Raw genomic sequence first — 24,656 nt, 5'->3', positions numbered from 1 at the left:
ACGTCCCCCCCACACTCACCTTCCCCCCCCCACACACTCACCCCCCACACACACTCACCTCCCCCCACACACACACACACTCACGTCCCCCCCCACACTCACCTCCCCCCCCACACACTCACTCTCACCCCCACACACTCACTCTCACCCCCACACACTCACTCTCACCCCCCACACACTCACTCTCACCCCCCACACACTCCGTCCGTCCGTCACCATATAGCTCCCATAACGTGCGAGTCTTCTGTGCCACAGGAAGTTTAGGTAGCGTGACCCCCCGGCAGCAGTGGTCAGGTCAGCCACTGGTCCCCCGCGCCACCCCTCACCCACTCCTGCCCCAGTATTGGAAATACGCGTCTACAGGCATCTATCACAACAACATTGTGGTATAATTAGAGAACTGGAAAAAAATAAAACATGAACAGAAGTTCTCAGATTAACAATATTCAAAGAAAATAGGTGATTAGTGAGAAGTTATGTGAAAACCACATGAGGGAACTGTGAGAGTGTGGAGAGTGGCCGTCATCTGGCCTGATGACGCCGACGGTGCAGGTGGAGGCGAAGGTGGCCGGGCACAGTAAGTGCCTGGGCAGGGTCCATGACATCAGCTACTATCCCCAACCGTGGGACAATGAGGCCACTATCTGCACTTCCTATACACGTTACAGGTAAGTCTCGTTGCTGTCGTACAAGTCTATAAGTAGTGCCTCACTTCTTGATAATATGACATTGCGTGCGCAGTTGTGCCAGGGGACTCTACTGGAACCTTGCTTCCCCTGAGGCCGCCTGACAACTCTTCCTTCACAAGGCTGGGGTCACCTGGTTTGTGTGTGTGTGTGGGCGTTTGGTTCAGGTGCCTCGGTTTACTGCTTTCGTGATTGTCATTATTGTGTGGTTTAATTCTTGTATGTTACGTGTTATGACTTACTATGGATTGTACTTTGCGATACTGTATGCTACCTACTTTTATTGTCCCGTGTATGTTTGTCACCCATGTATGGAATGTTCCATATTTTGTACCAAGTGTGTTTGGAATATGTTGATTTAGTTACTGGTTGTGTACTGTTGTATAATATTGATCTTTTAAACCCGAGTAACTTTGTTTCTCGGGTTGTTTTGCTTCTGGTGTTTAAGTGATTATGTTTCCTTGAGTTTTTATTGTAAATATTATATGCTTTTTAAACAAAAAAATGAGGGTGCGACACCCTTGTGGTTAGCGAGGGTGGCGCGCACCCTCGTGGTTAGCGAGGGTGGGGCACACCCTCGTGGTTAGCGAGGGTGGCGCACATCCTCGTGGTTAGTGAGGGTGGCGCACATCCTCGTGGTTAGCGAGGGTGGCGCACACCCTCGTGGTTAGCGAGGGTGGCGCACACCCTCGTGGTTAGTGAGGGTGGCGCACACCCTCGTGGTTAGCGAGGGTGGCGCACACCCCTCGTGGTTAGTGAGGGTGGCGCACACCCTCGTGGTTAGCGAGGGTGGCGCAGCACCCTCGTGGTTAGCGAGGGTGGCGCTAAACAAAAATCCCGGCAGAAATACATTAGTCTCTGGTTGTGACCATAAGCAGAGTAGGAGGAGCCTGAGGTACGCCATTCCCTGTGGGTAGACCGGGAGACTACCAACACCGTTTTCTCCGCCCGAAAATGCAACCGGAAAACAGAGAAAAATGTATAAGTGCGACAGGCGTGGTAACACTCTTGGGCCGTTGAAGAGGAATGCCTAACGGCAGTGGTAAATATCGCGCGTCTGGGATCCTCTCGGACGTAGGGTCGAACCCTCATCACGGCCCTTGTGGATTTGTTCGTTTATCGCGTCACGTGTTCCGTCACCTGGCCGAGAAGGTGTCTCCAGACGTCCGTTGTCCTCTAGGTTGAACCTGAAGACCCCAGGCATTCTGTGATGACCAACACACACACACTCACACCCCCCCCCCCACTCAGTCACCCCCCCCCACTCAGTCACCCCCCCCCACTCAGTCACCCCCCCACTCACTCACCCCCCCCACTCACTCACCCCCCCACTCACTCACCCCCCCCACTCACTCACCCCCCCCACTCACTCACCCCCCCACTCACCCCCCACACTCACCCCCCACACTCACCCCCCACACTCACCCCCCACACTCACCCCCCACACTCACCCCCCCACACTCACCCCCCCACACTCACCCCCCCCACACTCACCCCCCCCACACTCACCCCCCCACACTCACCCCCCCACACTCACCCCCCCCACACTCACCCCCCCCACACTCACCCCCCCACACTCACCCCCCACACTCACCCCCCACACTCACCCCCCCCACACTCACCCCCCCACACTCACCCCCCCACACTCACCCCCCCCCACACTCACCCCCCCCACACTCACCCCCCACACACTCACCCCCCCTTACACTCACCCCCCCCACACTCACCCCCCCACACTCACCCCCCCCCCACACTCACCCCCCCACACTCACCCCCCCACACTCACCCCCCCCCACACTCACCCCCCCACACTCACCCCCCCCCACACTCACCCCCCCCCCCACACTCACCCCCCCACACTCACCCCCCCCCCCACACTCACCCCCCCCCACACTCACCCCCCCCACACTCACCCCCCTCCCACACTCACCCCCCCCCCACACTCACCCCCCTCCCACACTCACCCCCCCCCACACTCACCCCCCTCCCACACTCACCCCCCCACACTCACCCCCCCACACTCACCCCCCCACACTCACCCCCCCACACTCACCCCCCCCACACTCACCCCCCCCACACTCACCCCCCCCCACACTCACCCCCCCCCCCCACACACTCACCCCCCCACACTCACCCCCCCCACACACTCACCCCCCCCACACACTCACCCCCCCCACACTCACCCCCCCCACACACTCACCCCCCCCCCACACACTCACCCCCCCACACACTCACCCCCCCCCACACACTCACCCCCCCCCACACACTCACCCCCCCCCACACACTCACCCCCCCCCACACACTCACCCCCCCCCACACACCCCCCCCCACACACTCACCCCCCCCCCACACACTCACCCCCCCCACACACTCACCCCCCCCCCCCACACACTCACCCCCCCCCCCCACACACTCACCCCCCCCCACACACTCACCCCCCCCCCACACACTCACCCCCCCCCCACACACTCACCCCCCCCACACACTCACCCCCCCCACACACTCACCCCCCCTGTAACGGGGGGAGGGGGAAATAGCTCTATCTTGTCCATTATTCCACCCCCCAGTTAACTAACGAGGCCGGGGGAAACAGCTCTCTCTAGTCCGTTATCCCGTCCCCAGTTAGCTAACTATTCTAGAGCACCCTCCAGAGTTCCTAAGGCAACCTCTCTCGTTCAACACCTTGTAACCTAGGTAATTGACTACCTAGGTGCTAAGACTACAAGGCGCCGTCACTTGATCAGTTACCCGAAACTCTAGAGAGAACTCTAGAATACATAATCATTGCCACAAACGTATAAGAGAAAGCGAAAGGAAAGAAATGAATAGTGAAGTAATTAGTGAGGGTTTGGGGTGAGAGGGAGAGAGGTGGGAGGAGTGAGGAGGGTCATTAGTTGAAAGTGAGAGTTTAGAGAGGGGGTGGAGGGAGAGGTGTAGATAGGTAGAAGTAGAAGAGTAGATAGTAGAAGTAGAAAGTGTAGATAGTAGAAGACGAAATGCTGCCACCATCCATTCATGATCATTACATACAAGACAAGGAATGGAACTTGCCTGTATCACAAAATTCTCAAAAGATGTTATCATGAGTTCATTATTAGTATGTTCCCTCTGTACCATGTACTCATTAAAATCAGGGAACCAATAATCCCCGAGGCTTTCTCACCTCAACTCAACTCTAGGGACACAGTGAAAGACCATTTAAATAATAAATTCAACAATTATATTTTTCATGATAAATATCATAACTTAAGCAATTCAATTAAAATGTTCCAGTTTAATATGCAAAGTGAGTCATCATCCAAGAATTCGAGAACCCTACAACTTGACTGCCCCTGATCATCACACAACATATGTAAACACGACCAAGTCACCTTAATGTTCACTCACCGAGTACTGAGTCTAAGTTGAATAGAGAGGGGGGGGGGGGGGGTCTGTAGCTTGACAGAGACTGTCTCGCCCCTGCCGGCCGACAGCCTCCCTGGTAGGGAGCAGGTCTCTGCTCTCGTCTGCTGTTCTGTCTCTTAATCCTTTCTTGCTGGATAGCTCTCCGAGTTTATATTGGGGAACCTAGTAGCTAACTCCGCCCACAAGTAGATAGCCTCCGGCACTACCAAGCCACTCCTTAAACGTCGGCATGTTTGAAGGCTACCAGACTACAATTATAAGCTTAGCGGAAGCAAGGTGAAATTCTCATGATCTGACCTCAGGTCACTTGGGGTCGTTAACGGTTAGAGGTGTGAGATCTCAGGCAGACAACTGGCGCCTCTCAGATCCTTGTCTGTGACTCATGTACTCTATATATATTTTAAATAAACTAACTCAAACACTTTTACAGTGTTACATCTCCCCTTCTCCCCGAAAATAAAGTTTTTGCAACACTGCTAAAGCAAGCTAGCCGTGTGCGACAACTTTATTAACGAAAAGAATACATCCTAGCTAAACAAATATACATCATCCTACTCTAAAAAATGAAATATGTAGACAGACGTCCATTGTCTCTGGCTGGGCGACGTCACTGCTTGGTCTTGTAGATAATCCTGTACCACATTTCTTCAACACAACTGCCTCCGTCGCTTCTCCGTCGTTAACGCACAACAACACTTGGTCAACCCGAAAGCCGTTACTACTTGAACTGAGCACAGGACCGTGGAATTCGGTTGTCCCAGCTGATCTGTAATTGGCCCTACGTCAGTCACCATGAGAGACGTATATTGGGGTTCTTCACAGCTATAGGGACTACAAGTTTCGAGACCTTCATATAGTTGCCAACAGTAGAAATCCCATCCTACTCTTCTTCCTCCCTGTTGCTCCAGCACGCCTCCTTCAGAGAGCTACTTCTGACAGCCACATCAAGTCCGCATGACACAGGAAGAATCACTCAACAGAGCAACATGCTTGTAGGAGGGGCGGCCAGTTAAGGCAAACGATCCTGTCTTGCAATTACGCTCCATGCAATGATGCTGACACCAGCAAGGGACACTAGGTATCGTGTCTCACTCAGCTTGTCTTATCTTCTTTCTTCTCTCTTCTTTCTTCTCTCTTCCTTCTTCTCTCTTCTTTCTTCTCTCTTCTTTCTTCTCTCTTCCTCCTCCCATGGGTCTTAGACAAGCGACCTGGGGTCCATTGGGGGTCTGTCCGTCCTGGGGTCCATCCTGGGTAGACCGATGTTGGTGGGACAGACTGGAGTCGTTGTTGCTCCTCTTCCATCATTACTGGGTCGTCTGGGGTCGTCTGCAGAACGACCTGGGGTCCACTGGGGTCCGTAAGTCTTGGGGTCCCCTGGGGTCCGTCCGTCCTGGGGTCCACTGGGTAGACCAATGTTGACCGACCGAGAGGGCTGCATCTTGGGGTCCCCTGGGGTGGTGGTGGTGGTGGAGCCATGACCTCCAGGTAGTGGGCTGGTCGTGGTGGTGGTGATAAACGCCCCTGAGTGTGGTACATAGCAGCCGTCTCCCTCTTTTGTATGTGCGTCTCTCCTCTCTTCTGGCTCCCACCTGTGGATGAACAGAAAGGCGACAATATCGTGCTCCCAAGATATTTGTGTGACCCTGTAGTTTGTATAGGGTTACACAGTCATATCATAACGCTCTCCTCCTGGCAACAACTACACTTCAATTTTTAATAATTCAATTAACTCTGAATGATATTGACTTGGTGGAACATAAAACAGTAACAGAGTAAAGTTAGAGAAGAGAGAATAAGGTCATCACTACTTTTAACTTGTCACAAAAAAAAATCAAAACTAATAGACAAAACACTAGCCTAAACTTAACTGTACCGTTCCTAATCTTAAGTACATAATTAACCATTACTCCCACCCTTAACCTACAGCCACCTACGTGACCCAGAGTGTTTTCCTAGCTTCTCCGCCGGTCAACAACTCCCAACTTTTGCCACCCCTGTGACCAGACTATCTAACGTCGAGCGTCCCCAACGTGAAGTCTACTGACACACTAGTCCACACTAGCATGCTGTACAATACCAGTACACCTCGGGTTATTGCGTTCAAATGGAGTAAAACAATCGATCGCAATAATCTGAGCAGAACCACACTTAAACTACTTAAGAACTACACCTGCCACTCCCCACTGACCTGGAGACCAGCGGTGGCTGGGTGTCCCCGTGGGACATGCGAGGTCACCTGTCACACTCAGCTGACCTGCACTACCAACACCGCTAAGTTCCAAAATCACCAAATCTTATCACTAACATTAATCACTACACACGCAAGTTCTGGTGAACATTCCCTGAACTTCACAAAACTCACAAAATCACTAAACACAACACCAGAGAATCACAATCTCCTAACCTGAAAACTCGCTAAATCGCGAAAGTAAAACACCTGTCAAGATCTCCCTGATAGCGCCTGAGCGGCAAAAAGACACGTGGGACTGAACAATGTTAAAAGAACACCAATACCTTAAACATTGTTCAACACCGCTGCCATCATTGTAACGGGGGGAGGGGGAAATAGCTCTATCTTGTCCATTATTCCACCCCCCAGTTAACTAACGAGGCCGGGGGAAACAGCTCTCTCTAGTCCGTTATCCCGTCCCCAGTTAGCTAACTATTCTAGAGCACCCTCCAGAGTTCCTAAGGCAACCTCTCTCGTTCAACACCTTGTAACCTAGGTAATTGACTACCTAGGTGCTAAGACTACAAGGCGCCGTCACTTGATCAGTTACCCGAAACTCTAGAGAGAACTCTAGAATACATAATCATTGCCACAAACGTATAAGAGAAAGCGAAAGGAAAGAAATGAATAGTGAAGTAATTAGTGAGGGTTTGGGGTGAGAGGGAGAGAGGTGGGAGGAGTGAGGAGGGTCATTAGTTGAAAGTGAGAGTTTAGAGAGGGGGTGGAGGGAGAGGTGTAGATAGGTAGAAGTAGAAGAGTAGATAGTAGAAGTAGAAAGTGTAGATAGTAGAAGACGAAATGCTGCCACCATCCATTCATGATCATTACATACAAGACAAGGAATGGAACTTGCCTGTATCACAAAATTCTCAAAAGATGTTATCATGAGTTCATTATTAGTATGTTCCCTCTGTACCATGTACTCATTAAAATCAGGGAACCAATAATCCCCGAGGCTTTCTCACCTCAACTCAACTCTAGGGACACAGTGAAAGACCATTTAAATAATAAATTCAACAATTATATTTTTCATGATAAATATCATAACTTAAGCAATTCAATTAAAATGTTCCAGTTTAATATGCAAAGTGAGTCATCATCCAAGAATTCGAGAACCCTACAACTTGACTGCCCCTGATCATCACACAACATATGTAAACACGACCAAGTCACCTTAATGTTCACTCACCGAGTACTGAGTCTAAGTTGAATAGAGAGGGGGGGGGGGGGGTCTGTAGCTTGACAGAGACTGTCTCGCCCCTGCCGGCCGACAGCCTCCCTGGTAGGGAGCAGGTCTCTGCTCTCGTCTGCTGTTCTGTCTCTTAATCCTTTCTTGCTGGATAGCTCTCCGAGTTTATATTGGGGAACCTAGTAGCTAACTCCGCCCACAAGTAGATAGCCTCCGGCACTACCAAGCCACTCCTTAAACGTCGGCATGTTTGAAGGCTACCAGACTACAATTATAAGCTTAGCGGAAGCAAGGTGAAATTCTCATGATCTGACCTCAGGTCACTTGGGGTCGTTAACGGTTAGAGGTGTGAGATCTCAGGCAGACAACTGGCGCCTCTCAGATCCTTGTCTGTGACTCATGTACTCTATATATATTTTAAATAAACTAACTCAAACACTTTTACAGTGTTACACCCCCACACACTCACCCCCCCCACACACTCACCCCCCCCACACACTCACCCCCCCACACACTCACCCCCCCACACACACTCACCTCCCCCCACACACACACACTCACGTCCCCCCCACACACTCACCTCCCCCCCCCACACACTCACTCTCACCCCCCACACACTCACTCTCACCCCCCACACACTCACCTCCCCCCCCACACACTCACCTCCCCCCCCCACACACTCACCCCCCACACACACTCACCTCCCCCCACACACACACACTCACGTCCCCCCACACACACACACTCACGTCCCCCCCCCACACTCACCTCCCCCCCCCCACACACTCACCCCCCACACACACTCACCTCCCCCCACACACACACACTCACGTCCCCCCCCCACACTCACCTCCCCCCCACACACTCACTCTCACCCCCACACACTCACTCTCACCCCCCACACACTCCGTCCGTCCGTCACCATATAGCTCCCATAACGTGCGAGTCTTCTGTGCCACAGGAAGTTTAGGTAGCGTGACCCCCCGGCAGCAGTGGTCAGGTCAGCCACTGGTCCCCCGCGCCACCCCTCACCCACTCCTGCCCCAGTATTGGAAATACGCGTCTACAGGCATCTATCACAACAACATTGTGGTATAATTAGAGAACTGGAAAAAAATAAAACATGAACAGAAGTTCTCAGATTAACAATATTCAAAGAAAATAGGTGATTAGTGAGAAGTTATGTGAAAACCACATGAGGGAACTGTGAGAGTGTGGAGAGTGGCCGTCATCTGGCCTGATGACGCCGACGGTGCAGGTGGAGGCGAAGGTGGCCGGGCACAGTAAGTGCCTGGGCAGGGTCCATGACATCAGCTACTATCCCCAACCGTGGGACAATGAGGCCACTATCTGCACTTCCTATACACGTTACAGGTAAGTCTCGTTGCTGTCGTACAAGTCTATAAGTAGTGCCTCACTTCTTGATAATATGACATTGCGTGCGCAGTTGTGCCAGGGGACTCTACTGGAACCTTGCTTCCCCTGAGGCCGCCTGACAACTCTTCCTTCACAAGGCTGGGGTCACCTGGTTAGTGTGTGTGTGTGGGCGTTTGGTTCAGGTGCCTCGGTTTACTGCTTTCGTGATTGTCATTATTGTGTGGTTTAATTCTTGTATGTTACGTGTTATGACTTACTATGGATTGTACTTTGCGATACTGTATGCTACCTACTTTTATTGTCCCGTGTATGTTTGTCACCCATGTATGGAATGTTCCATATTTTGTACCAAGTGTGTTTGGAATATGTTGATTTAGTTACTGGTTGTGTACTGTTGTATAATATTGATCTTTTAAACCCGAGTAACTTTGTTTCTCGGGTTGTTTTGCTTCTAGTGTTTAAGTGATTATGTTTCCTTGAGTTTTTATTGTAAATATTATATGCTTTTTAAACAAAAAAATGAAGGTGCGACACCCTCGTGGTTAGCGAGGGTGGCGCGCACCCTCGTGGTTAGCGAGGGTGGGGCACACCCTCGTGGTTAGCGAGGGTGGCGCGCACCCTCGTGGTTAGCGAGGGTGGCGCGCACCCTCGTGGTTAGCGAGGGTGGCGCGCACCCTCGTCGTTAGCGAGGGTGGCGCGCACCCTCGTCGTTAGCGAGGGTGGCGCGCACCCTCGTCGTTAGCGAGGGTGGCGCGCACCCTCGTGGTTAGCGAGGGTGGCGCGCACCCCTCGTGGTTAGCGAGGGTGGCGCGCCCCCTCGTGGTTAGCGAGGGTGGCGCGCACCCTCGTGGTTAGCGAGGGTGTGGGCTACAGGGTGTGGACGTGCCTGGAGCCCAACAATGTGAGTCAAGGTGAGGAAGACTGCCGCTGGCATCGGGGTCACCTCTGCTCTCGTTATCTCATCTGGGAACTCTGCTCTCAATCAATGTTGTTGTCTTTGATAAGCGCTCACAGCCTCTTCCAAACACGAGGCTTTGCCTTCGTCAGTGTCTGCAGAATTGTTATTATTTCAAATAGTTGTTTTGTTTAGCTTTAAGATTACTTCATACGGTAGTACAGTTGTGTTCGTTCCCGGATCACAGTAGGAATCTCGGGTTCGAATTCCGGGCTGTACATAAATCTTTGGATACGTTTCCTTTCGCCTGGTGCCACTGTTCACCTTGTAGTAAATAGGTGCCCGGGAGTTAGCCAACTGTTGTGAGCTTGCATCCTGGGGAAGGTCAGTAGTTTGAGCCTAAAGTGTGCTGTATGTGTATGTATTCTGCCTGTGTCCTCTTGTTCATGTGTCATCCATGTCAAATTGCCCGTCCTTTTCTGCCTGATAATTTTCCTTGAGTATTTTGCATGTCGTGATAATGTCTCTCCTGCATTCTTCTTTCCTCTGGTCACTTGGGTGGCTACCTTGTGGAGGTTCCGAGGATCAACGACCCCGCGGCCCGATCTCCGACCAGGGAGGCCTTGGATATAAATAGAAGCTACATCGTGTGGGCCAAGAGCTTTCTGCAGTTTCCTTCATTGTTGTCTTTGCCTCTCGTAACTTTACCTCTCAGCTCTGGGACCAGTCTTACGGGACCCATTTTCATTACTGTTCCGAGTCTCATTGGCAAACATTGGAGTCTTTCACAGATATTAGACTTGTGATGGCTCCTTATACTGACACCCCGCGGGACCCAGGCTGGAACATCATGCCGCTCTCATGACTATTCTATCAATTCCACTATTTCCCACATGACTTTTCGGTAGAGAGTCGGTCTTGCTTTTTGCAGGGTTTGCAGGATCGAACTCTTAGGGTTCCATCCCTAATGGTCTAAGTGTTTGGGCACAGTTCCTTAACTCCGTCGTGACATCACAGCTTATGTTCTTATCCCTTCCAAACACTATATAGTCATCGTGGTTTAGTGCTTTCTTGAATCCCCCCCCCTATCATTCACGCTGCAGTACCCACTATCAAATGTGGGGCACCTCCGTGCCCGTCCTCTTACCACCGTATCTGGCAGGAAGTGGCTCCGGCTAGGCTGTGTGTTACTCACGATTAACTCCGGGTCCACTTAATGGACCAAAGACCTGCGCCTTATTGTCCGTAATACATTGTCCCGCTTACAGTCACGCATCTCTTTGAAGAATGTCCTGATTTTCAGCTCGATCGGAGATCTTGCTCTCCCAATATCCCTCGGAGTCACTTGACTCTCGATAAAATCTTTGATGAATGCGATACATTTGACATCGGTCGTCTTATATCTTTTTGCTCTCGTATTTTCATCCTGAATAATGTCTGTCTATATTCATGGTAAAATCTTTGTAGCAGGGCGGACGGGAGTTTGGTGGAGAACTTCATAATCTACACCAGAGTGTGTGCGGGTTACATATAAGTTGGATTGGCTACCAGCTCGGTGCCTCCAGGGTCCTAGTGAGTTCGGTCAGACTCCAGGTTGTGCAAGTTTTAAGCATTATCGTGGTCCATGGGTCCGGCGAGTATCGCAGATGACCCAGGATGCTGGTTCGATCCCACCGTCCCTCCAAAGATTTTTTTTCATTAATATCTAGTACGTTTTGATATGAACAAAATCAAGATATAAGGGCCACGGACGAAGTTAGACAATCTTCCAGGTTTTGGTACCTACGTTTGATAAATACTTGTAAATCGGGTAAAGATGATGAAAGTAGGTCACGCTGAAGCTTTGGTATGCTTGAGCATGTACTTCGCATATAATGAGAAGTAGGTCGCGCAAGATTACGCTTTTATCTGGTGTAATGCACAAAAATTCTTTCTCTTGCATTGTTTGAGAGATGCCTCAACGACCCAAACCCTTGTGTCGGTATCTGAACTTTTGCTAAAACGGCAGATTATCTACTATGATATATCTTGGCCATGATCCCCTTAGTTGAGATATCATTTTGAGTGTGTCTATCACCTGGAGACACCCACGAGGTCAAGCACCATGAATCAACGCAAGCACCTATTTTCTGTCTCTTAATACACTATGGAAGGAATTACGAAGTACAAGGTGGGTTAATTATGAGGAGAAAGCGTTACCAGTATGACAATATAGTACTTCGATGGGATGTGAGGACAGGGAACTAACCTGGAAAGGGTTTCGGGAGTTAACTCCCCGAGCACGGCCTAGGGCCAGGAGTGTTGCCGGGATATGAGGACAGGGAACTGGGATATCAGGACAGGGAAGTGGGATCTGTAGACAAAAAACAAACAAAATAAAATTCAATATATATTGTTAAATTTATATTTAAATACAAAATTAGAAGCTATATTCCCATAGGTCACTGATTACCATGTTTGCTTGCTGATCATTCCATGTGAAAAGAAAACAAACTCGATATTTTCTATATACATAAGATTAACTTTCTTTTTTTATTAAGCTACTTACGCTTTCCTGAATAACAAGGCATAATAATTCCTGAATTATGATGTATAAAAAGGTTTTCAAGACAAAGCATCTTTGAAGGCTTCACTCGACTCGTCAGTGAAGAAGCCTCGCTTATCAGAAAAAGTTAATGTATATTATTTTTGAAATCTGATGAATTTTTGCCAGAGAATCATCTTGGCAATAAATAATATTCTTCACCCCCCATTGTCACATATTAGCTATAATGTTGCACGCAGGTTATTTTACACGTTGAACGCAATCTTATACTTAATTTCGCTTTCTATTAATCTTAGGCTTCGCACACAGGCCAAAATATTGCGGAAGAATACTCTTAAAATGTAATTTAATATTATTATTATTGAGTAGTAGTAGTATTTATTATTATAAATTAATAATTTAGTATTATTCAGGAATAGTTCCGCTTTGTAGACGGGTCGTTAAAAAAATAATTCAAGAGGGCGTTTAGGACTCCGAACATAGCCTACGCCAGCCAAAATTCTAGTACGCTGCGCCTGCGTGAAGACCACACCTTTTGCAGCAGGAAATGAATTCTAAGTTCAGAAATATGCCACTAGAATTGTGACAGACATAAAATTATTTTGAAGGCTGTCTGAGGGAACTAAATTTATAAAGTAAATAAGGATAACGTGTTTGGGATACGAAGATACAAGCGGGCGAAATGAGTGGCCAGACAATTCGGAGATATAAATTCATCGCGGGAGTATTGACTGAATGCTTGGACTAGTTTAAGTTAAAAAAAACAGTGGAAGCAAACTCCCTCCCCAACGTTGCAGGGTGTAGAGGCAGCGGTACACACAGGTTCGACTCGGTTACAGCCCCGCTCCTGTGCCAGGTACGCCCACTATGGGCTTCACCACTAGCCCATAGTGGGTTGGGTGCTAACTTGGAACTTTTTGTTCAGAGTAGGTGAATCTAAAACAACTAAACACAGGTACCTCGCAGCCGAGCGGACAGCGTAGTTATTATAAGCCCGGATTCGATTCCTGGTTAGGCAGAGGACAAATGGGCAAGTTTCTTTCACCTGATGCTCTTCACCGAGCAGTCAATAGGTACCTAAGAGTTAGACATGCTCTAACTCAGGAAATACAGGAAAATGGGTCGGGAGTCGGTACATTAGACAACCGATGGTTAGAAAGGCTGGCTAGCCGTCTAAAAGCTAACAGCTCGATCCTGCAGGCACAAATAATACAAATGGTAGATTGTTGACCGAGACCACACACTAGAAGGTGAAGGGACGACGACGTTTCGGTCCGTCCTGGACTATTGTCAAGTCGACTGTCGACTTGAGAATGGTCCAGGACGGACCGAAACGTCGTCGTCCCTTCACCTTCTAGAATGTGGTCTGGTCAACATTCTTCCTCCACGTTATTGTGACTCGTCGCCTGCAATACAAATTGTAAATACTCGTCCTGCTGTGGTTCACGCAGGATGTGATTAACAGCCTTTTAGATCAGGTTATCACAAGAGAAGCCTGGCTCCAGGCTCGGGTTTGGAAGCAGGACTGTGGGAACCTGCTCCAGGTGGTTCACAACTGCATATCTCATAAAACACTTGCTCACAGGAAGGGGCAGTGAGGGAATAATGTTTTGTTTTTCCTGCTCAGGCCCTAAGCCTCTGGCTGGCCCACTAAGGAAGTGATACGTGTTTCTTGTTTCTGTATTACTTAGGTGGAGTATGAGTATTTATAATCCGTATGTTCGCTTCAGTAAGATTATGCCCAATGTGTTTAACAACTGCTCTGTTTAATTTTATTTGAAATCTTATCGAGTTTGTAACTCTGCACTGTTATATAATGTTCCAGTGGTCTGTCGGGGGATGAGAACGAATGATAAACGTAAATAATGAGAACTGAAATAAATGTAGATGTATCGTTATCGCTTATTGATATACTTGTTTGATAGAAACGATTACAGATGCATATTCCCCAGATTTTTTTAAATATATTTCAGAGATAAGACTCGAGGCATGCCATCTCCAGAGACTTGGGTTTGAGTGTGCATGTTCAGCTAGGCTACTGGGTGATACTGCGTCATATTTGTTGGCTTCAGGAGAAGCTTAGGGTTGTCAAGGGGGACAGTTGAGATGTTCTTCCATGTACACAATTTTACACCCCAAGGCGTCAGTTCTCATTAGACTTCAGTTCTCAAAATAGTTCTCAATAGACTTTACACCTCTCAGAACAGAAAGTTATTTGTAGTTAGGATAATTGTGTGTGTGTGTGCGCATCCCTAAGTGTTGTTACAGGATGAGAGCTACGCACGTGGTGTTTCGTCTTCCCACCACTTAGGCCTCTATCACCTTCTCCCTTAACTTGTTCCAACCGTCTACCACTGCAAAAAAAAAAAAAAAAAAAAAAAAATCGGCACCTTTGTTTCCTTGGCTTGATATTTTTTATTTATTTATTTATTCATTTATTTATTTGTATTTATATATACAAGAGTTGTTGCATTCTTGTACAGCCACTAGTACGCGTAGCGTTTCGGTCAAATTCTTAATTCCATGTTCGCCGGAATACGACCCCGCCAAATAGTTCTAACAACCAGATATTTTACTGTTGGATGCATCCGGACGCAGGTTCGAATCCTCGTCACGGCCATGCGAGGCAGGTCCTGTTGTTCCATGCGAGGTAGGTCCTGTTGTTCCATGCGAGGCAGGTCCTGTTGTTCCATGCGAGGCAGGTCCTGTTGTTCCATGCGAGGCAGGTCCTGTTGTTCCATGCGAGGCAGGTCCTGTTGTTCCATGCGAGGCAGGTCCTGTTGTTCCATGCGAGGCAGGTCCTGTTGTTCCATGCGAGGCAGGTCCTGTTGTTCCATGCGAGGCAGGTCCTGTTGTTCCATGCGAGGCAGGTCCTGTTGTTCCATGCGAGGCAGGTCCTGTTATTCCATGCGAGGCAGGTCCTATTGTTCCATGCGAGGCAGCTCCTATTGTTCCATGCGAGACTGCCGTAAATGTTCAACGTAATGCTACCCAGCCAAATGTTGCCATAATAGTTAATTACTTATTCCATGTTAGGTTTCAGAGTACTCGCTCCTAGGATAAAAGACTCAATTATATTGTGCTATCTCCAGTGTATACAATTGTTCAGCAAAAATTACCTTTTTGTTCAATAATGATTCCTCATTCGCAATATAGGCTATTCGGGGTTCCAGCTCCTGGACCCTGGTTTTGCGATGATTATATTCTCAGAAACTTTGACTGCAGTGACGCGATCGCCATCTTCTGTTTACAAAAGACTGTGCTCCAGACACCACCGGCGTTGGGTGCTCCGAGAGTGTCTACTATGGTAGGGATTTCGTGTGTAGTCAAGATGTACAATGAATGAAACTGTGTAGTGAGGATGTAACCTGTTGATGGCAGTATAGTTCGCGACGCACACTTAACAAATTGGTATTCTTGGGGACACCCCCGGGAGAGCCCGTTTAGTGAATGTTACCCTTATTCTTCAACCCCCCTTCCCCTTGAACGGCGGATGCCTCACCTAGTCTCACATATTGTATACTCATACTTGTTCTATGTTATCATTTCATATCATTTCTCAAGGAAGCTCGACCATAAGTCTCGCCTTCCCATTCTCTCTCCTCAGAACATGACTTCCTTGTAACGATACGTGTTTCTTTCAGAGTGTTTGTGAACGCCGAGGCTGGAGACCTGTCCTTGGAGGAGGAGGAGGAGGAGAGAGGTGTTGGAGGCCCCGAAGGGGTGGTGCCGAATGGGCGAGGGAGTCTGATCTGCGAACACTACGATCCCTCCCCCCGGAGCTCCGAGGACTCTCACAACGCCGAGCGCTTCGAGATAATGGCCCGGAACTCTCTCTCCTCCATACAGCAGCGGCGTCAGTCCACCGCCTCCGCTTTCATTAGAGAGCCGCTCACTGCCCTCACTGACGACCGTAACTGGTCATGGCGCTACCTCAGGGTCAGTATACACCGACACTACCACAGGGGTCAGTATACACCGACACTACCTCAGAGTCAGTATACACCGACACTACCTCAGGGGTCAGTATACACCAACACTACCACAGGGGTCAGTATACACCGACACTACCTCAGAGTCAGTATACACCGACACTACCTCAGGGTCAGTATACACCAACACTACCACAGGGACCGACACTACCTCAGGGGTCAGTATACACCAACACTACCTCAGGGGTCAGTATACACCAACACTACCACAGGGGTCAGTATACACCGACACTACCTCAGGGGTCAGTATACACCAACACTACCACAGGGACCGACACTACCTCTGGTCAGTATAAACTAACTGACTTGTCTCGTCCTCAGGAGAGGTTCCGGATCAAGGACCTGGAGGACCTCTTCGAGCAGTACCAGTTCCGCCTCCACCACGCCATGCTCATCGTCTACCTCTTCCTCCAACTCTTCCTCTCCTGCGTGGACATCATCGCCCTCCTCACAACTCAGGTCAGCTTCCCTCATAACTCAGGTCAATCCCCCTCCCCCATTATAACTCGGGTCAGCCCCCCCTCATAACCCAGGTCAACACTCTGTCATAACTTAGGTCAGCCCTTCACAAAACTCAGGTCAACCCCTGTCATAACTCAGATCAGCCCTCGTTACGTTATAACTAGGATCAACCCTCCTCATAACTCAGGACAATTCTCATAACTCATGCTTAGATATGGAAACATTTTGTACAAAAAAGGTCTAAATAAGTTAAGTGGTTAAATGATTTATGGTGGATAGTTAATAATTTGTTATTATAGGTTCTGGATAATTGCTTGCCGTCATTGGTATTAAGTAGTCACTTGTTTAGCGCTCTGGATGTTCAGTGATTATAACCTTGTGTTGTTTATGGAGTCCTGACGTATTCATGCCCTTGGTGATGATTAGAAATTATCAGGTCAGAAATTATCAATGTTCAATAATTAAAACTGTACTGACAAATGAACAGTTTTCATTTAAATTTTGCCTCCTCGTATGCAATATTAGCCTAACATTTCAATATTATCATATGTTCTCGTAATATATATAATATAATACATGCTAAAATACATGTCCAGTGTGGCATTTTGATCTCGGCATCAATTTATATATCAAAATCCACTGAAATAGTTGATTTGTACAAATAAGTGTCGTAATGGAGATGAAGCACAGTTACCCGGGAGGAGCTGCAGTTCTGGGAGGCCGAGGACCTCAACGTTCTCAGTGCGTGATCATCAACGCAGAACACGGGGGGATATGGTTAACATCCATTACTGTAGAACGTAAATAAATGGCAAACTGAAAAAGTGAGTTATCAAACTTTATTCCCTGTGTTGGGAATAGGAAGCCTGTCCCCGCCTCCATAGGTCAACCACTGACCTTCTGCAGGGAGGGGAACCCACATCAGTTACCTAACTCCCGGGTACTCATTTTACTTATAGGTGAACAGGGGCATTAGATAAAATCAAACGTGCCCAACCGTTTCTATCCAGCTCTAGGATTAAAGCCAGGTTTCTTGGTTATGAGCCGAAGATGTAGACCAAACGTCTTGCTCATAAATTCTTGTGATTATTGATCCCTTTCTAACTCAATTATTTATTCAACATACTTTGGTGATCCGTCGTGATCGACGAGATCCGTGGCAGAAGGTAGACTGATCACTTGGCGTGTTCGCCTCAGGGAAAGTTTACCCTCCCCACGCACACTCACCCACCATGTGAACCTGGTTATCGCCTTCCCTCTGGCCGTACTAGACTGATACAGGTGATGCTGGAGACACCGCCGCAACATCGCTCAACTGAAGCACACAGGAGGGTTAACAGAGTGACCACGAGGCGTCAGGCACATGCCAGGACACACACTTCGAGAGGACGGCAGTTTGAGTAGAGGGGTGATGAGAAGTGATGAACTCTGGCAGTATTTGCGTATTTTTGCCTTCGGCCGATAAAGCGGCACAGACTCGTTGGACAAATCAATTTTACAGCAAGGGCCTGTTGAACTCCTGGAGCACTTGTAGCATGTAATGTCTTCACTAGCGTCTTATATATTTTTACAAATGTCTGGAGTCTTGCAAGTCATTTATTGTGGCCATGAAGAAAAGGAAACACTTAGCTGTGTGACTCGGTTGAAGAATTACATTAAATATACACTAGATAACGTAGGACATCATACAGAGGCTGGTAGTCATTCCCAAGCACTTGCCAATAATTGAGAACTTGGATGTAAAATGACAGGCGGACTGTGTTCTGTGTAACCCGATAAGGAGAGAGTTCTAAATCTAAACACAATCGGAAGGGTTCTACTCCTGCACCTTCTAAAAATAAAAGAAAAGGTTTACAACATTAAAATGGGCCACTGCGCTTGCCATCAGGTGACTCGAGTTTTCATTGATTTTGAGATTACTCAAAATTACTTATCAATTACCAAATGATTTCTCAATTAGTAATCATATAACGTTGTAGTTTGAAAGTGCCTTCACTAAGGTTAAAGATGATTTTCAAACCACAACTCAGAAGATGGAGAAACGATGACGTTTCGGTCCGTCATGGGCCATTATCGACTTGATGTCCACACGACTTGATAATGGTCCAGGATGAACCAAAACGTTGTCGTTTCTCCATCTTCTGAGTTGTGGTTTGGTCATTATTTCTTCAGCCACGTTATTGTGACTCATTGTCTGCACTAAGGTTAAAGTTTTTTCTGGACAGCTGTAGATTAAAAATGTTAACTTGTATAGTTGATGTACTTGATTTTGACTCACCGCTACAGCATGCAACAGAGGACCAAATGATACCCGAGGTGACGGGCCACGCGGCCACCCTGGCTGTGTGTGTAGCAGTTTTGATGTACATGTACAACGAGAACACCTTCCGAGAGTTCCCCAGGCTGCACATAGTCATGTCTGGCTTAATGGTGCTCACACTTTTCACCACAGACATCATCCTCACCCTCTACTTCCACTACAACGACGTCACCGGCGGCGACCACAAGGCTGTCAAGGTTGGTTGGTCAGTTTAGTGTTCGGGGGCTTAGTTTCGTCGCGTCTTTTGTCTGGGTTGTGTCCGTTCTCTTCCAGGATGTCTAGTTAGTGTTCTGGTTGTAGTGTTGTTTCTGTTATTGTTCCTTTGTGGTCCTCGTGTGGCATCTGTCTGGGCCCAGTACATGACCCGAGTTGGTCTTGTGTAGTCCTTTCGTCGTACAGGACCATATTTTGTTCCTGTCTTGTCTGCACCCGTGTTGGTCCATTGATTACTTGTTGTACCGAGTGAGCTATACCAATGGGCAACAATTAGGTACAAATCATTAGAAAGATGAGGCGAGCAATGTCCAGGTAAATGCATCAGGTTCAAGTAAGTTTATTGACATTGCAAGATTCATTGCAAAAGGATAGAGTGGCTTAGGCTGTTTCTACCCACTATTACAGGTCCCTCAAAGGGGCTTATAGATCTATACTGTACACATATATAATAATTACATTTTACATTACATTTATATTAATGTAATATTTTGTCATATAGTATATATTACAAAATGTATTAAAGGAATTTTAGTATTACATTCTTGAGGCAAAATGTTTGAAGCTCGTAAGAATTCTCTCAATTATACCTGCGCGCTACATGCCCTCACAAGCTACATAGTCGACATAACTTACGTAACTATGTTACGACATAACATGTAACATAACTTACATGCCTTATCTTTTTCACAGGTATCAGCACCGTATTGCCAGAAATATGTATACCCCCTAATCTTAACCTTGTGTATTAGTGGCGGAGGAAGAGTTAGAAGCGAGGCACTAATACAGAAGCTTAAGACAGCCATACAATTATGTAGAAGCAAGGGAGGGATTCCGATCATGTGTGGCATTCTTCCAAGATAGGGAGTTGGAAATGAACGGCTGCCTAGAGCACTTGCAGTCAATTGCAGACTCGACAAATATAGTATTTTCATTAATAACTGGGAACATTTATATGAAAGGAATGCTATTGTATGCTCGGGTTGGAGTCGTCTGTCAATTTGTTGGAATCTGTGGTTGAAGGTGGTTTGTTTGGGTTTAAACTGTTAAATGATAGTGATATCAGAATGGATTTGGGAAAAGGAGGGAACAAAAGTTTGGGTAAAAGGAAAAGGGATGGAGACCGGGCCTTAACATAACAATAACATTAAGGTGTGTATTACACAATTAACAGGAGTCTTAGAAACAAAATTGACGATTTAATTGCTCTTGTCTGCATAGAAACTAAATATTATTGCAGTAACCGAAACGTGGAATGAATTGTGAAAACAGGGAACTATTAGCTGAATATCAAATTAAGGGATTCAGACTATTTCACACTAATAGACAGATTAGACGAAAAGGAGGGGGGAGGAGTAGCTGTATGTCACAGGGAAATTTTAATATATTCTGTCAAAGAGGGAATTAAAACCGAGATGCAAACATATTTCTATCCCCTGTAACTACACTTTCACACACACACACACAGTAGGCAGCTTCCAACTAATGAGGCATTTGGTGTGTGGTCAGTTCGGGAACATGGTGTACGTGCTGCTGGTGGTGTACGTGTTCCTGCCTATCCCTCGCAAGTACCAGACCATACTCATGGCTCTCTTCCTCTCCGCCGGGTACCTCGCCCTCGGCTACTTTACCATCAGCGGCTCCAACAATGACAGCGACTCTTACCACGTCCTCACCAAGGTAAGTCGTGGCTCTCTTCCTTCTCACCCTCGGCTAATTCACCATCAGCGGCTCCAGTACCACCGTGAATCACAATATCCTCACCAAGGTAAAAAATGTTGCTTTATCCTGACCGGCTCCCAGTAATAGCTCTTGACGTGTCACCAACTCCCTCCTGAAGAGGGAGACAGTAATTTTATAAAGAACTTACTCAACCGGGAAGACTGTAGCACCCGCCAAGTGGGAGTAATATACGTCAACAAACTTAATTCAATTTTTCTCCATGGATTTTGAATCGCCATTCTTTGAACTTATCTATTATATTTTTGTATTTATACTTGTATTAACGTATTCTTTAGTATTTTGCAATTTTTGTATACTGATGTCTGTTATAACTTTATGATCTGCTTCGCCCCCAAGAATTATGTTGTATCGCGTTTAACGTTCTTAGGTGTCTTATGGCCTTTACAAATTACTGTGTTGTCTTCCAAGCTGACATTTGCATTATGTTTCGTATGCTAAAATCATGTGTAAAGCTAAAGCAGAAAAACCATGATGGCAAAACCAGGAACCACATGATGGAAATCCAAATACTAATAATGATTTTAAACAGAGAAAGAAAATACTTGGATAAGTTGCCTATTAGAACTTGGCATAAAGTGTAAGGGACCAGGTGAGTGTGTGCGCACTTGTTAATTTTTAGTCATATTTGTAGGTTCATGGTCGAGGTCCACCTTTGGACCTCGAATGTGGAGTCACAGCCTCAGTAGCCTTTACTGGTCAGGAAGAAAGACCTTAAGACCTTGGTCTTATTTGATCCTTGTTAATCATCTAATCTCTGTGTATTGTTGTTGTGTGTGTGTGTGTGCAGCGAGACACTGTGCTAACGTAAGACTCGTGTGTTGACAGATGTGTGTAGAGGCGAGTGTACTGTTGTGCGTCAACCTGGTTGGGGTGTACTGGAGCTTCATGAGCGAGGTGGCCTTCAGGAGAGCGTTTCTTGACATGCGCGGTAATCTCGAGTCCAAGTTTAAGGTACTGTGTATGTGGCAAGCTTCTCTTTATATCTTGCTTGCTTCTTTAATATCGAGGATTTGTTGCTGTACATTGAGTTTAATTAGGTGCAAGTAAGTTTTAAATATCTACATGGAATAGTAGAATATATACTATCGCTGATAGACAGGAAGCAGGCAAGAATCATGAAACACTGAGCATCTCCATGATCGCTTTCTCTACCTTTTCATAACAAAGTTACACTCGTGCCTAATATATGACCAATGGTGTTCTATCAGCTTAAAATGCTGCCCTGTTCAATACTTCTTGTCTTCCCATAATCTTTTAATTTGTCTTCCCATAATCTTTTCATTTGTTTCATTTTCACTGATCCATATCAAGTTCTACACATCTTTGAGCTGATTAATACTTTACCAGTATTAATGAAAAAGAGGCAGATTTGTATTCCTTATTAAGTAAGGCTAAAGATATTACTGCATTATAAAAGCTAAGGTCTTCCTGTATGTAGCCCTACAGATTAATTAATTGTACCACACCCACTATCGCCCTGACCGGCCCCACCATACCAAAACCCACCATGCTTTCTCTCTGTGGCCTCGACAGCTGGACGCGGAGAAGGAACAGGAGGACGGGCTGCTGCTGAGTGTTCTGCCCAAGAACATCATGCAAAAGGTCAAGTCGGACTTCCGCAACATGATCGAGCAGACCCTGTATCACGCCAACCCCATCTCCAAGAAGAACCCCTTCCCGTGAGTACACCAACCTCTCAATTAAGCTTTCAAATGCTTTAACCTCGATCTGAGTGTGTCTAGCGTTTCTTTCTCTATATAATATACAAGATATTGTAGTCGATAGTTTTGTTGTTTTTACGTTTAGTTTCCACACTTTAGCAGAGAGATGTGAGCTAAAAGAAAAACTAAAGGAATAAGGCTTATGTCACTGGAAGCTAAGCGTTAGGGGGAGACATGATTACCATGTAGAATTCTCTCTAAATATTCTTATTTAGTACCAGTGGTACATGCATAAGGGAAGAAAAGATGAAACTAAGTAACCAAATGAATATTATTCAGGGGTAAGAATAATGTACAAATGTAATGCACTGAGAAATGAAGTGGTGAAGGCAGATTCCATCCACAACTTCAAATGTAAATATAGCCTAATAGATTAGATACCTGCACAGCAGTTGACTGAAGGTTGAGAGGCGGGACCTAAGAGCTGTGGCTCGTTGCTCACATAAGAGTACAATAAGGCAAATACAGATGGCACGCAAACGTCATACACACGACAGGTTCTCCCTCCCTACCGCAGAAACCTGTACATCAACCGACACGAGATGGTATCGATTCTGTACGCAGACATCGTCAACTTTACCCCGCTGACCACCAAGCTCAGCGTCGGCCAGCTCGTCGAGATGCTCAACGACCTCTTCGGCAAGTTCGACGACGCTGCCGAGGTAGGTACTCCGGTCCTGTCCCAACGCTATAGTTATATAGTTAAGGCAGCTCCACGACCTTTGGAGACGCTCTATGGTTGTCTACCATGATGATCAGTGGGGTGCCTCCTTTCGCTATGTGGGTTCTCCTAACCAGTTGTTCACCCATGTGTTCATAGCTCCGGTCCTCCACCTCATTGCTTTTTCAGCCGTCCACTTTGATATGTGTATATGTATGTGTGTGTGTGACAGTGTCAGACCACGGAGGAAAATTGAAACAGGAATTTCCTTAAGTACTTTCGTATATTAATACATCTTCAGAAGGAGTATTCTGAAGATGTATTAATATACGAAAAATTCACTCCTTCTGAAGATGTATTAATATACGAAAGTACTTAAGGAAATTCCTGTTTCAATTTTCCTCCGTGATCTGACACTGTCACATTTTTAATCACGTTTATTTTTGTGATTTACACACATGTATGTGTATATATGTATGTGTGTATGTATGTATGCGTATGCAGGATATGTGGAACTGGTCAGAATTGTATTTCACCTTTTGTAAACGCACATTAATGACATTATGTAAAAAGACACATCGAACACTGTTTATGTAGGGCAGACGTAAATCTGTGTATTTATGTATGTAGGTTAGTTTAGTATTTTATAAGCACTACAATCACTTTCTGTGGTTGATTGATCAATAAAACACTGAACTATATGTTTAATAGACCGCTAACCCTGTCCATGGAGGACAGAAGAAAATGTATATATATATAATATATATATAATATATATATATATATATATATATAATATAAAATATATACTGTTTAGCATTGTAAATGTGTGGCCATGTCTGTGGTAGAAAATAATAAAAAAACTTTGATCTCGCTCACAAGGACCTCGCAGGATGAAAGGACGCATCTCTACCAAAATAATACAACAGGTACTGCGTACAAAGAGCTAGATCTGGTTTACTTTTGGAGGTCAGATGTAAAGTATTTTTAGTGTCTTGCTTATGGGGTTTAGCTGTACTTTAGGTCTGGGGTTAGCTAGGTTTTGAGGCTCTGTTTCATTTTTCACTTGTTAACTGAGGATTACACGTGTGGTTTATTGTTGTTGATCTCGTGTCTGTGTCTGTCTCTGGTGCTCCGTTTGATTCATTTACTTTGTCTGTTTATCCTGTTTCTCCGTTCGTCACCCAATCCGTCACCCTCAGCCCTCTCACCCAATC

The 24,656-nt window shown here is 46.6% G+C and overlaps 1 protein-coding gene across 4 annotated transcripts in view; it reads left to right on the top strand.

The window, feature by feature from the left end:
- The window catches only part of LOC123773323 (adenylate cyclase type 2), a 76,345-nt gene that overhangs the window by 33,767 nt on the left and 17,922 nt on the right, over window positions 1-24,656 (top strand). For 2 of the 4 annotated variants that reach the window (XM_045766943.2, XM_045766944.2), the window contains exons 2-8: window positions 15,972-16,266; window positions 16,641-16,778; window positions 19,068-19,298; window positions 20,824-20,994; window positions 21,883-22,008; window positions 22,591-22,736; window positions 23,296-23,440. In XM_045766943.2, the coding sequence (XP_045622899.1) occupies window positions 15,972-16,266; window positions 16,641-16,778; window positions 19,068-19,298; window positions 20,824-20,994; window positions 21,883-22,008; window positions 22,591-22,736; window positions 23,296-23,440 (1,252 nt within the window). Of the gene's footprint in view, window positions 1-8,451; window positions 8,885-8,940; window positions 9,039-15,971; window positions 16,267-16,640; window positions 16,779-19,067; window positions 19,299-20,823; window positions 20,995-21,882; window positions 22,009-22,590; window positions 22,737-23,295; window positions 23,441-24,656 lie in introns of those variants that run through there. The other 2 variants (XM_045766942.2, XM_045766945.2) reach the window with 2 other exon arrangements.

This window comes from Procambarus clarkii, chromosome 89, assembly GCF_040958095.1.
Source record: "Procambarus clarkii isolate CNS0578487 chromosome 89, FALCON_Pclarkii_2.0, whole genome shotgun sequence".
Taxonomy (NCBI): domain Eukaryota; kingdom Metazoa; phylum Arthropoda; class Malacostraca; order Decapoda; family Cambaridae; genus Procambarus; species Procambarus clarkii.
This window is presented reverse-complemented; position numbering and strand designations above follow the sequence as displayed.